This window comes from Labeo rohita, chromosome 7 (assembly GCF_022985175.1).
Source record: "Labeo rohita strain BAU-BD-2019 chromosome 7, IGBB_LRoh.1.0, whole genome shotgun sequence".
In the NCBI taxonomy this organism is placed as follows: Eukaryota; Metazoa; Chordata; class Actinopteri; order Cypriniformes; family Cyprinidae; genus Labeo; species Labeo rohita.
In genome coordinates this window covers 53264291-53277591 of record NC_066875.1, presented here as the reverse complement: position 1 = coordinate 53277591, position 13301 = coordinate 53264291, and the positions used below count along the sequence as shown (strand labels likewise).

At 40.7% G+C, this 13301-nt stretch overlaps 1 protein-coding gene across 3 annotated transcripts in view; it reads left to right on the top strand.

The window, feature by feature from the left end:
- nrxn2b (neurexin 2b) overlaps window positions 1–13301 on the top strand; it is a 389816-nt gene that overhangs the window by 51115 nt on the left and 325400 nt on the right. For all 3 annotated transcript variants that reach the window (XM_051115791.1, XM_051115790.1, XM_051115792.1), the window contains exon 2: window positions 448–1750. In XM_051115791.1, coding sequence (XP_050971748.1) covers window positions 1039–1750 — 712 coding nt within the window. In that variant the 5' untranslated portion in view covers window positions 448–1038. The remainder of the gene's footprint in view (window positions 1–447; window positions 1751–13301) is intronic.

The window sequence follows — 13301 nt, the reverse complement described above, 5'->3', positions numbered from 1 at the left end:
ATCAGCGTAATGAGAGACGATACAGTGGAACCGAGAATGAATTTGTGTCACCCTGCAGGTCTGGCTGAGCGTTTGTGTTCTCTTGTGTGTTTTTTTGAAACATGACTTTGGTATTTTCACAGTTTTGGGTCAGAGCGTCGCGTTTGCCGGCCTCCAATGGCTCGTTCACACGGGCCCGACAAAAGACAGCGTTTCAAACTTTCTGAAGTCGACCGTGTGATTTAGCGTGTAGCAGGTCGTTTTCGCACTGAACAGAAATGCCTGATCAGATCTGAAACACCGCAGGCAGCTTCTGCTGTGCAGAGATGTGGACAGCCTCACGAAGCTCTGTGCAGATGAATGTTTGTCAACGAATATCCGCCTCAAAACCGCAACCCTGTCTGGTTGTATTTAAGTACGGTTGTGTATAGTGCTGTAGCTAATCAAATGTTTCCTTTTGTCTCGCAGGTCCGGAGAATGCCAGAGTCCGGAGGCCAGTAGAACGTTCCTGCTGTGATTCCTCATGTAGGATAAGGCAATTCGGATGAACATGGACAAGTGAACCGCAGGTAAAGACTCAAACATGACCGTCACCTGTGGTCCACAGGACGCAAGATAGCTGCATCACGCTTCTCCGTCCCCTTTAGAAACATCGGCCCGAAGGAAAGCTCATTGCCGAGAATCGCAGTGCTTTGAAATCACAATTGGAAGCCTTTCAGAGAAAACTTAAATTGGCAACCAAGCTGGGGATAAAAAGCAGAAATTCCCATCTATCCCTCGTCACCCCCCTGCCTGTGCCTGACGCACCGACCAATGGAGAGACTACGGATAGAGTCTGGATAAAGTGGAGACAGGCCAAGAAAGAGAAAGAAAGCGAGTGAACGGTCGGCCCGTCTGGCAGCAGGTGCCTGTGCTGATCCGGCAGCGCTGGGAATTCAGCTCGTCCGCGATCGTTTCCATCTCTCAGGCGAAGCCAACGAGACACTCTGCACTCCGAGACCGCTATCTCAGCCTCTGCCGAGAGCAGGTTTTTGAGCTCGTGTCGTGAGGGCGGGTGAAATGAAGTCACGGTGTCGGTCCGCTCTCTGGCCCCTGTGGCCGATGCTGTTAGCCGGATTCTTTCTGTCGGCGGGGGCCCTGGAGTTCGGCGGCGCCCTGGGCCAGTGGGCGCGTTACGCCCGCTGGGAGGCCGGCTCGATCGGCGAGCTCAGCTTTAGCCTGAAGACCAACGTGAGCAAGGCGCTGGTTCTTTACCTCGACGATGGCGGGAACTGTGACTTCTTGGAGCTGCTCGTCGGCGGCGGACACCTGCAGCTGCGATTCGCCATCCACTGCGCCGAACCGGCCTCCCTGCAGATGGAGACCCGCGTCAACGACGACCGCTGGCACATGGTTCTGCTCACCCGAAACTATCGCGAGACCATGCTGATGGTGGACGGGGAGACCAAAGTGGCGGAAGTCCGTTCCAAGCGCAAAGAAATGGCCGTCGTCAGCGACCTTTTCGTGGGGGGCATCCCGCCGGACGTACGTCTGTCCGCCCTCACGTCCAGCACGGTGAAATACGAGCCTCCGTTCATGGGTTTGATCTCCAATCTGAAGGTGGGCGAGATGCCTCCCACTCTTCTCAACAGCAACGGCATTCATAACGATCTGGAGTATCTGTGCGTCAAGCAGAACCCCTGCCTCAACGGAGGATACTGCACCGTCCAGTTCGGCGAGGTCCACTGCGACTGCTCTCACACGCGCTTCCGAGGGAAGTACTGCAAAGAAGGTAAACGACTTGTGCTGGTTCTGCTTGTTTGTGTTGAAACCTAGGTTAGGACGAGTCCGGGTGAATTTATATTAAATACGTATGTGTATATATACGGTGCCGTTCGTAGACTCGCATTTAGCTCTGTGCGCTTTGATGTGCTGTATTCTTCTGTTCACGGTATTAAACGGGACTGTCGTAATGGTCGTGCTACAGAACGCTCGACTCTTATAGACTGTAGTGCTGGTTCGACTGGACTTTCTCTGTCTCTCTGTGGCTGCTCTGAATGGACGCTTCTGGACATTTTGTGTTGGGCTCTTTAGACAGTTCAGGCTGTTCTAAGAGAGATGAATCGCTGCTTCTAATGTTTCGTTCTCCTCTAAAGCAAGTTTCATTCAATTCTCTCCCAATCGCTCGCTGTCTTCAGTTCCAGAAAGCAATCCAGTTTCTCGGCAAGATCCATTTTATACTCGTCTACACTCATCTGTTACTCTCTCCTCCAGACCCACTGCTTTGCTGTCTTCTTTCTCTCTATCTCTCCTCCTCCTCCTCCTCATCTCATCTGTTCTTCGTCTATTATCTTAGCCAGTTCTTTATTTAATTTCATGTAATTTTATTGTTTTGTTTTGTTTTGTTTTTTTTCATTTTGCACACCATCTTTCTGTTGGTTACATTTCTGAATTATGGCACCTTCACTGTTTTAACTATTTTCCACATTTAAGTCCATTAGCACGTTTTTCAAAACTGTAGTGCTCACAATATGTTATGCAAATATAAACGTAGTCCTGCTCGATGAAGCTCTTTCACATAGTAATAACTGAACTGATACACATGATGCTGGTGAGCTGTTGTTGGCTCTTCTGATGCTGTGTATCTTCCTTGCAGCAGTAACTGTATGTTGTTGAGATCCAGCTTTCGTTTTGAGAGACTCAAGCAGAACCATTACAAAAGCTGCAAACATTCACTGATGCTCAAGAATGAAACGTGAAGTGTTATTATTTTATTAATTAGCTTATGGAGTTTCTGAAGGGTAGTACTTAAAAATAATCATATTTCTTACATTTGTATAAATTCTCAAAGTTGGTTATAACAAAACAGACATGCATTGCAGACCTGTGCACTCAACTATATATATATTAGGGGTGTAACGGTACGCAGATGTCACGGTTTGGTACGTATCTCGGTTCGGGGCTCACGGTTTGATACGATTTCGCTACAACAGGAAAAAAAACAACAAGTCTACTGTGCTTGTTATGCTGTTTCTTTCCATTTATTTTGAACAGACAGTAGTACAAATTAAAAAAAAAAAAATCCACCTATATGTGAAAATACTAAATATTATTTCAAATTATAATGTTTTATATATATATATATATATATAGTACATATATACATACAAGGAATAAATACTTGAAATATATTTGATTTAGCCGGCGCGCACACACACACACACACACACACACACACACACACACACGCGTCTGGTTTATTATCTTTGTGGGGACTCTCCATAGGTGCAATGGTTTGTATACTGTCCACACTGTTTTTTCTATCCCCTTACCCTAACCCTACCCCTAAACCTAACCCTTACAGAAAACTTTCTGCATTTTTACTTTCTCAAAAAATCTCATTCTGTATGATTTATAAGCTTTTGTACCCATGGGGACCTCAGTTTAGGTCCCCATCGTGACACGAGTCCCCATTAGTATGTGTGTATTCAGGTTTAAGTCCCCACCAGGATATATAAACCAAAAGCACACACACACACAAAACATATCAGTTCCAGGCTTCCAGCATTGTTAACCTGACAGCGCAGTTGGTACTTTATCAAAATAAAATACAGTGAAACAAAAGCGCCTCATTGCCGGCGCCCCCTTCTGGATTGAGGATGAATTGCCTGTATTCGTTGTATGGCCTCATGCACCAAACCGAGATGCCCGTACCGTGACGGTTCAGTACGAACACATGTATCGTTACACCCCTAATATATATAGTTCAGATGCAAAAGCCCCTAAATCCATCTGACGTATTTCTTTAAAATGATCATGCAAGTACTGGTACTTCTGATTGAGCTGAGGCTGGAATTTAGCGAGTTTAAAGTAAAAGTGTTTGATGGATGTATACTATGTGTCAGGAGCATTCACTCACTTTCATTACCTCATTTTTGACCAAGGTGGCTTTTAGCTGGTTATATATATATATATATATAATATGTGTGTATATGTGTGTGTGTGTGAGTGATTGTGTATGCATATAATATTTTATGTGTATATTTAGAGCCTTTGGAGGGGGTTTTGGGATGCCTGTGCTGTTTCCGTGGGCCACTCAAAGTCTTTATTGGCTTTCATATGACACAAACTGAGATTCTGCTCTCCATGTCACATTTGTTTTTCAGTATTCCCTTTTTTCTGTGTTGGGCTGCGAGTCGGAGGTCGTGGAGAGTTTGATAGTGCTTGGCTCTCGGCTAAACTGAGAACAGCATACCAATGCAGCACCGCTGTGACCGCAGGAAACGTTTGTCCTTTTGAGAAAAAGGATATTGAGATGCGTTTCTTTCACTCCGTGTCGATGGGTTTGAGAAAATGTAAAGCAGCTTGTGGGCAGAGACTTGAGTTATTCACTCTGACTTTCTGCGAACGACACGGCGGGAATAATCTCGTTAAACGGACGCGGCAGTCATTGTGTGACTTCTGTATTAGTTTCTGCATTAGAGATTCATTTCCCTGGGAAAAATTCAGCAAGGGAGTCTAGTGTTTCCCCTTCAGGGTTAGATGGGGTATAAAGGTGTGCTAGTGCTCCATTTGTTTCCTAATGTATGTTTGAGTACATACAGTGTTATCGAATACTATTAAATGTCACATTTCATGCAATAGATCAATTTGGAGTAGACGTCACAGTGACGTCACCTGCAGCTGCGCGCACATAGTGGTTGCAGAAAAACACTGTTTTTTTTGTGCCTTTCGATGTCAAAATTGGAATACTGCGGTCAGAAACGCCATTTGAAGCTAAACGGACATCCTATGGATGAAACCTGCTATGATTACTCTACTTTTAAAGCATAAATCTGATTTAAACAATAGGTCTAGATTATATTCACACTTGCTGTTCATTGTATTAGCCCTATACTGTTACAGCGTGAAATATTTTTTAAACCTATTGCTATTAACATTTTTACATAACATTTATTTATTTATCTCACAATTCTGACTTTTTTCTCCCAAATGCAAGTTTATACCGAAAAGGGCTTTATAACTCGATTTAATTCGGGTTATAATAGTGAATTATAATAGTGAATTTGTCAGAATTTTATTGGCAGAAGCGTGGGATGTAAACTGCTATTTTGAGCCGAGGGAAAAAGAGAGAATGACGAATTGTTTTTTTCCTTATTAGAACTGAGAGATATAATCTCAGAATTGCCAGAATAAAGTCAGAATTCTTAAATCTAAAATCAAATTTACCTTTTTTTTTTAAAATTCTTTTATTCCATGGCTCTATCCACCTTATTTTTCAGTGCGGAAGTGAGCTGTTTTCTGGTAATGTTTTTCAAACGTCCGGTTCATAATCCACCATAGGGAAATAAGGAGAAGAAAATCAAAGCGCAGTAAACGGTAAAACAGTTTGCACTACAAACCAGTGTGTTCATAATTAAGATAATACATTCAAAATATAGCTGCAAGCAGCGATGACGGGCCCTCGCCCCCAGCGCAATCGCCATGCCGGTAGCATCAGGAAAATGGTGCCCAGCGGGCACATGCATAGACAGTAATCCTGTGGCAGTTTGGATTGAAGGGTTACAGCAATGAAAGGGTTAAAAGCAAACTGCGGCAACACTTTCTATGAAGCCCGTATTTATAATACTCTAAGGAGTGTTAGTTCACATGTATTTGGACAATTGCTTATTGTCAATAGACTAGGGAGACCATCAAAATAATACATAATATATAATGTTAAAAATAAATGTAATATGATATAGTCCATTATAAATTAAGTAGATTTGATATGTTGTCCATTGTGTTATAAAATATCATAATCTTAAAAGTTATAACCTCAAATACTCAAGTATTTTAATGTATTATAATTGTTGTTATGATTATTCATGAGATGATATAACATATTATAAGGTTTTTATAATGCATTATGCATTCATTATAATCCCTTATAAATACCATTATAATGTATTGGGCTTCATAGAAAGTGTTACCCAAAATGCTTTTACATCATTCTGATAGACTGAGAATGAGCTGAAAAAGATTCCTTATCCTATGAGGTCATCTTGTGTTCATCCTTGGTATTATAGTCTTCATCTGCTAGTTTACATGCGTGATATTTAAAATGTTTTTGTGGTCTCTGAAAATATGATAAACATATTTCCTAAGAATGACTTGTTTTTCATATGTAAAAAGTTGTGACGAGTTAGGATAATACACTTTAAATACACTCTGTCTCTCTCAGTCTCTGACAGCCACCGTCCCCCACTGTCAACACTTACACTTACACACACACTTAACACACACACAGAGTTAGAGTGAGAGAGTTAGAGTGAGATCAGATGTTTAATAGTTTTTTAATTTTCTATTTTTAGTAGACTATTTTATATCAGTGGAAGTAAGCATTTATTTCTCAGAATGACTAGTTCTATGTATGTAAAAAGTTTTGAAGTGTTTGGATGCTGCATTTTAAAATTATGGTTATGTTTTTTACTGCTACTTTAATAAATCACCATAAATCAACCGTTCAAGATATCCCAAATCCGCTCGCAATTTAACATCTTCAGTATGTTGGCATCATGTTGACAAAGTTTGGTATGAACTACTTATTCCTGCTTGGAGGAGTATGAATTTGTTTATAGCCTGATTTTTCCAAAAATCCACATTCAAATCAAAATAGCAGATTTCCTGTTGATCGCAGCTAATGGGTGTAAATTAGAAAGTTGTCCGGCTTGATGAGACCAATATACATACCAAGTTTGGTGTCTGTAGCTAAAAATAACCCCCCCAACTTTTGACAAAAGGTGGCGCTATAGAGCGCCGCCTCCACACCCATTTAAGAGCTTTTGCCAGCGTCTAACTGTCATTAATACTGATGTGTGTGTTGAGTTTCATGAAAATCCAACCTTATTAAGTGCCCCAAAAACACAGGAAACAAATGTTAAAGTTTGACACGTTGCCATGGCAACAACATTTAATGTATCCACGATCCCTTTACAGATTCTCATCGGCCGTGTTTTGACATTATTCTGATGAAGTTTGAAGCAAATCGGGTAAAATTAACCATGTGATATCAAAGCATTTTTAAAAGAGACACACTTCCTGTTGCCAGTTGGTGGCGCTATAACTTTGACTCCTAATAGTCACATCTATCTGATCGGCATCATACAACAAACAAACTGCTGAAGTTTCATCAAAATCAGACGATGTATGCAAAAGTTATTAGCCATTTCCTGTTTCACATTTCTTGCCATAAATTCAATGCTTCGCCATGGCCAAACCGTTGGAGATATCAAAAATCCCCTCACAATTTTTCATCTCCAATGTCTTGAGATCAGGTTGACCGAGTTTGGTGGCAATTGGGTAAAAAACCTAGGACTAGTATATCAAATTCCAGAGCATGCGCTTTTTAAACAGCCCTGAATAGCTCACTTCCTGTTGGGATTAGCTCATGACACAGAGTGCGTGAGTTGTTCGGCTCAGTGAGATCTATATGTGTACCGAGTTTCATATGTATATGTGCAAGCATGTGTGGGATATACATCAAGATTTAAAAAGTGTTCCAGGGGGCGCTGTAGAGCCCCTGTGCCACGCCCGGGTCCCAGCCTCTGGGACGTCCTAATGGCCGCAGATTCCAATGTGTGTGCCGATTTTCAAGAGTTTTTGAGTATGTTAAGGGCCCCAAAACCCCCCAAAACCTTGAAAAAAAAAAAAAAAAAAAAAATAAATAAATAAATAAGAAGAAGAATAATCCTTCGAAAAACAATAGGGCTCTCGCCCTTTCAGGGCTCTGGCCCTAATAATATGGTAAGACACACCAGTTTGCAATATCAAGCAGCTAAACGAGCTTTTTGTGCAGCTAAAAATAGCTGGAAGTGGATGAGACCGGAAGCCAGACACAAAAAATTTACAAATCTTGTCTACAAATCCAGCTCTTATGGGAAAAATAAGGAAGACAGTTGAACTGCTACTTGAACTGCCCACAAAAACGTCATCCCTGTTTCGGATCTGTAAGACTATCCCACTGTATAACGTCAATTTCGTTGAATAACAGTGCGTATTGCTGAGTGACAACTCTTCCGAGTTTTCTGCAACGCGCATCCCGAATGTTTAAAAACAAATAATTGGTCTGTAGTCTTTCCAAAATTGAAATTTCTGTCATTACGTCTGTCATTGTGATGCTCGTAATTGATGTTGATCCAGTGCTGCCCGTCTCCAATCACGGAGCGATTCACAGTCTAATGATGATGTGATGTCGGCTCTGAACCGATACCGGAAGCTCTCAGTACTTTGCGGATGGTTCAAGTTTTTCTGCGGTGATTGAGTCAAGTCTTTTTAAATTTCATTGTTCTAGATTTTTTTTTATTTATTTATTTTTTAAGATTAGTAGGGTTCAATTTGTGAAAGTAAGTTTGTGTACTGAACTAAAAATGAACCGCTTTAACAGCATTTCTCCATTAGTTAACAATTACGAACAATAGTAAATTTATAAACCAAGTAAATGCTGTAAAATGGCTACTGAATGATACTTAACTAACTATAAAGAATTGAACCTTAATGTGATTTGTGCATTATGTTGCGTTCTGTTCCGTTCCAGCTCTCAGTGAACTCATGAACGTGTCTTATGTTCACATCCCTTAAGAATCGTACCTGATTCCTCAAGACGGTTACAGCGCTGGAGTGTTGTTGGATTTTCTGTTTGTCTGAGCAGCGGCAGACGGAGAGCGTTCAGGAAGAGCATGCTAGTAGAGCAGAAATGCCTCTGTTGTTAACACAAATGCCCTGAAATGATGCCGGGACTGTTTAATGTCGTTTTATGTGTGTTTTCCTCAGAAATGAAGCGCCTCTTGCAGCGTGTCAGACGTGAGATCTCAGGCCTCTTTCTGTAATTACAGATGTAAAATCAGATTTGCGTGGAGCAGGAGGGCGAGAGATTAAGGGTGCACATTAAGAGCGATCAGTTAAACGACACGAGCGATGTGCAGTCGCTCGTGCTGATTGGATTAGAGCGGGTTTATGAGCAAATGTCTCTGGTGTAAATTACAGGCAGATGGCTGTGTTAAACATCTACACGAGGACGAGTTAAACCAGAATGCGCCTCTTAATGTAAATATTATAAATATAACCAGCGCTCAGCCATTGTTGGAGCTGAACACACACATATTTTAGTGCATTCGAATGGCTCATTTTGTCCTCGTGGGTCGGGCGAGACTCCAACGCCGGTTCACACGGACGCTAAAGTGTGGAGGACATTTAGGACAGTAATACATCACTGAGATAATTACACACACACACACACTCATGCTTCCTTTTTTGTGGACCCTGACTGATAATATCCTCTCACCTGTTTGTGATAGAGATGCACTGAAATTAATCAGTTTAGTCAAATTTGCATGAGAAGCCCCTCCCCTAGGAAACAGGGCTCTTGATGTTTTAGTGCCAGTCTCTAGATTTAGACTAATCTCCCTTGAGGATTATGGGTAATTGAGTCTAGTACAGCTTTGACGTATGGTTTGTTTTGTCTCTAGATCTTCATATATGCTTCATTATTACACTGACATTTATTTACGTAGCAGGCGTTTTTATCCAAACGCCTTAGAAATGAGAAACGCGACGACACAAACGATTCATCCTGAGGAGACGACGGCGTGAACGAAGCCGCAGTACAAAGACACAGAATAAAAGAGTGTGTTCTGTATGGGTCTATATGAGTGGCTACAGTGATGGAGGTGTTTTGGCGTTTTCAGGTGTCTTCAAGCTGTTTTGGGTGGGTTTGAGAAGATCATTCCAGCTTTGAAATGTGGTGAATTTCCTGATTTGCCATGATTTATTCTGTTACACCAGCACCGGAGTAATTCCGAGTGGCCTTATTCTGTCTGTCTGCACCATCTCTATCTATATATTCTGTTCTACATGTTCTGCTGATCTACTCATTCTTATGGGCCTGAATCAGATTATTCTAGTCTAAATGATATCTGGTGATGGTCAAACGTTGTTCCTGCTGATATTTTGTCTGTGTGTGTGTCAGGCGATCAGGTGAGAGTGTCTTTCTCTCATGACTCGGTGTTTGTGATGTTCTTTTCGCTGATCAGAGGATGTTTAGCAGACTCCTGCTGGCCGCTCCACCTCTCTGCTCTCCGGCAGCGGGATGTAATATATCGCCTCCGTCAGAGAACAGATGTTGGGCTGGTTGGTGTTGTCTTTATCTGAACACACCTGACGAGCGCAGGGCTTCGTTAAGCAGCCTGACCGCAGCGGGAGGCCTTATTTACCTCGCACTTATCGATCCCAGCAGATTCAGTCGGCCCTCGGCCTTCGTCTGGGCTTCTGCTGCCGTCTTTATGTCCACACACACACGCACACACACTCAGAGGATCTTCTTTATAGTATCTGCAGCATCTGTGATTCTCACCATCTGTCTGAAAATCTTCACAAGATTCTCTTGGTAATAAACGACTGATTGCACTGCTTCACACATTCAGTGTCGAGGACTAAAGAAGTACAAGAACAGACACTAGCAGCGATGGACTGGAAATATATGCGTGTGTGTGTGTGTACATTACAAAATATCTATACAAAATATATTACTTTTGACCAGTAGTGTATATGTATGTGTGTGTATATAAATACACTCACACAAGTTTCCATGTTTTATGGGTTTACGTCATTTTTCTACTGTACAAACTATATTTGTTATCCCCTTACCGTAACCTAACCCTCACACAAAACTACAGCCATTTTTAGATTCTCAAAACACTTCATTCTGTGTGATCTAAAAGCTTGTTTTCTCATGGAAACATAAAAAAAATTCCCCTCAATATACATTTGGTCCCCATAATGTGGGGGGGGTTTAAAATGATCCGAAATAAATTTCTGAGCAATGACATAACCAGCCAGTGTTCAAAACTATCTCCTTACTTTAGCCCTATTCACAATTGTAAGCTTGTAATAATGTTTTCTAATTTGAGGTTTTCTCTGGAAATATGAGCATGCCGCCATTCGTCTTTGCGTCATTACGTCACGTCTGTAAACATAAAGTAGGCGTCTCGGCTAGTAGCTGTGTTGCTACATCGCGTGTGAGGATGCTGCAGGTGGCGGATGATTTATAGCCTTTTCTCACAGCAGCTGGATAATTAAACTTATCATTCTGATGGCAGATTGTAATCCAGAAAGGATTATGTGTTAATGAAACACATGTAAGTGTCTGAATATATTCCAGTTTTACATGTGCATCACATAACAGATATATGGGATTACAGAAGATTTGTATTTCAAAGAGAACAAGTTCTAGGGAACACTAATTTGCGTTTTGGGTTAAAAGAACAATTTCTTCATATGACATTTGAGTGGTATGACAATTAGAGATTAGACTGTACAGAAACTGAAATCTACAGGTAACACAAATACACACTATATACACACTGTCACGCAGTAATAATTGATCATTTGAATGAATCATTTGAGAACAAAGTTTAACAATCATAATTTGCCCGGTTTGATGTGAAATGAGCTAAGCGATCGTTAGATTTAATCACCATTGGTAGTGCGATTTATTGTATTTTTTTGTTTGCCCTGAGTTGGTAACATACTTGTCCAAATGACAGTATTCGGAGAAAATTCTTATTTGGGTCATACGCGTCAATGAGACACATGAAAGCTGCGTTCGTAACTATAGCAAACAGACGTCGGGCGCGTTTCAGAATCTTCGTTCGTCGATGGAGAGGAAAGGTTGATTAGCCTACTGTAGCATTTTATTTTGTAAAAATAAGATAAAGAAGTTCTCGCACTGAAAGGAAAGTAGCCTCCCGCATAGAACGTATGACGTGCCCGGAGGCTGTTGCTGTGTCTAAGCTGAATGAATAAATGAATGAAGCGTTCAGACAATAAACACAATAAATAAATAAAGCATATTATGAATGATGCAGTGCTAATTGGCATATCAGAGAAACTAAGAAACTATAAAGTATATTTCTACCTTATTCTGTGATGAGAATGTAAAAAGGTTTTGTAGTATATAAACCAATCATAAAATTTACGCAAAAAATCATATATTACAAATGATTGATTATTGTCCAGCAGTGTGTTTGATTTCTAATTTAAAGTAAGAAATAAGAAAAGAATTTCTTGTAAAATAAAAAAATAATAATAATGATTGACATTTATGTTTCTTCTGAAATGATGGCTACTCCTCTGGCGTGACGAAATGTTAGCATATTCATAACAAACGCTCTGCTAGACAGTAGTTAACATTAAATAATAATACTTTTAAAGCCCCTTTGAAAAATAAAAATCTTGGCTTAGGCCTACATAAACTACATCATGCCATAACATCATTAAACTAACGTCTAACAATGGGCAAATGTTTTTTTTCTCTCTCACTCCATAATGGCTGCTGTGTAATTTGCACCCTGACTAAACATTTAAAGAATTTAGGGGAAGCATTTAAATAATCCTGTGAATGCACTTAAAGAATGCAGAATCGAATCGTCAATCAAATCAAATTTTATCGTGAATTGTCTCGAATCGAATCGCTCTGAATTGGCAAAAAAGTTCTTGAATCAAATTGAAAACCTATGAATCGTGAATCAAATCGATTGATTTACTCACCCTCAGGCCATCCAAGACGTAGGTGACTTTTTTTCTTCAGTAGAACAGTAAGGAATATTTTTAGCTGAAACTGTGGTCCTTCATAATTCATAAAATACAAGTCAGTGGCTGCCTTTGAGAATAAAAAAAAAAAAAACATATTAAGGAACACAAAATGAGTACCTGTGTTTTCAGACGATATATTGATGTCTCATGAAGGGAAATGATTGGTCTGTGCAAGAAACTAAATATTATTTACAACGTTATTACCTGTAATGTAGCTGTGAAGGTCATCGGAGGGCAGGACGTTCATGGACGAGTGGAGAGCGTCTCAGTCTTTAAGTGTTATTTGATCTCAGACTGTTATCAAAGCGTTTCTCTCTCCAGGCCAGGGTTGCCAGGTTTTCACAACAAAACCCGCCCAATTGCTACTCAAAACTAGCCCAAAAGTAGCCCAATCAAAACTAGCCCAAAAGTAGCCCAAAATCGTGGCGCTTTATTACGTTATTTGGGTCACCTGGTAAAAATCATGTTCCGGGGGTAAAATACACTTTTTTTTTTTTTTTTCAGACGGTTTTCTTTTAGGGATAATCAAGGTAATTCCCCTTTATGGTAAAATTAGCATTCCAGGCGCTTAATATTACGTTATTTGGGTGTTTAGTTTTGGAGATGATGTTTGGTCAATGATTTTAAAAAACTACAGACCCTGAGCTAATACTAGTTTTCTGTCCGCACGCAATCAGCCCTGTGAGTGTCTGTCAGCACGGCATGCTGGGAAG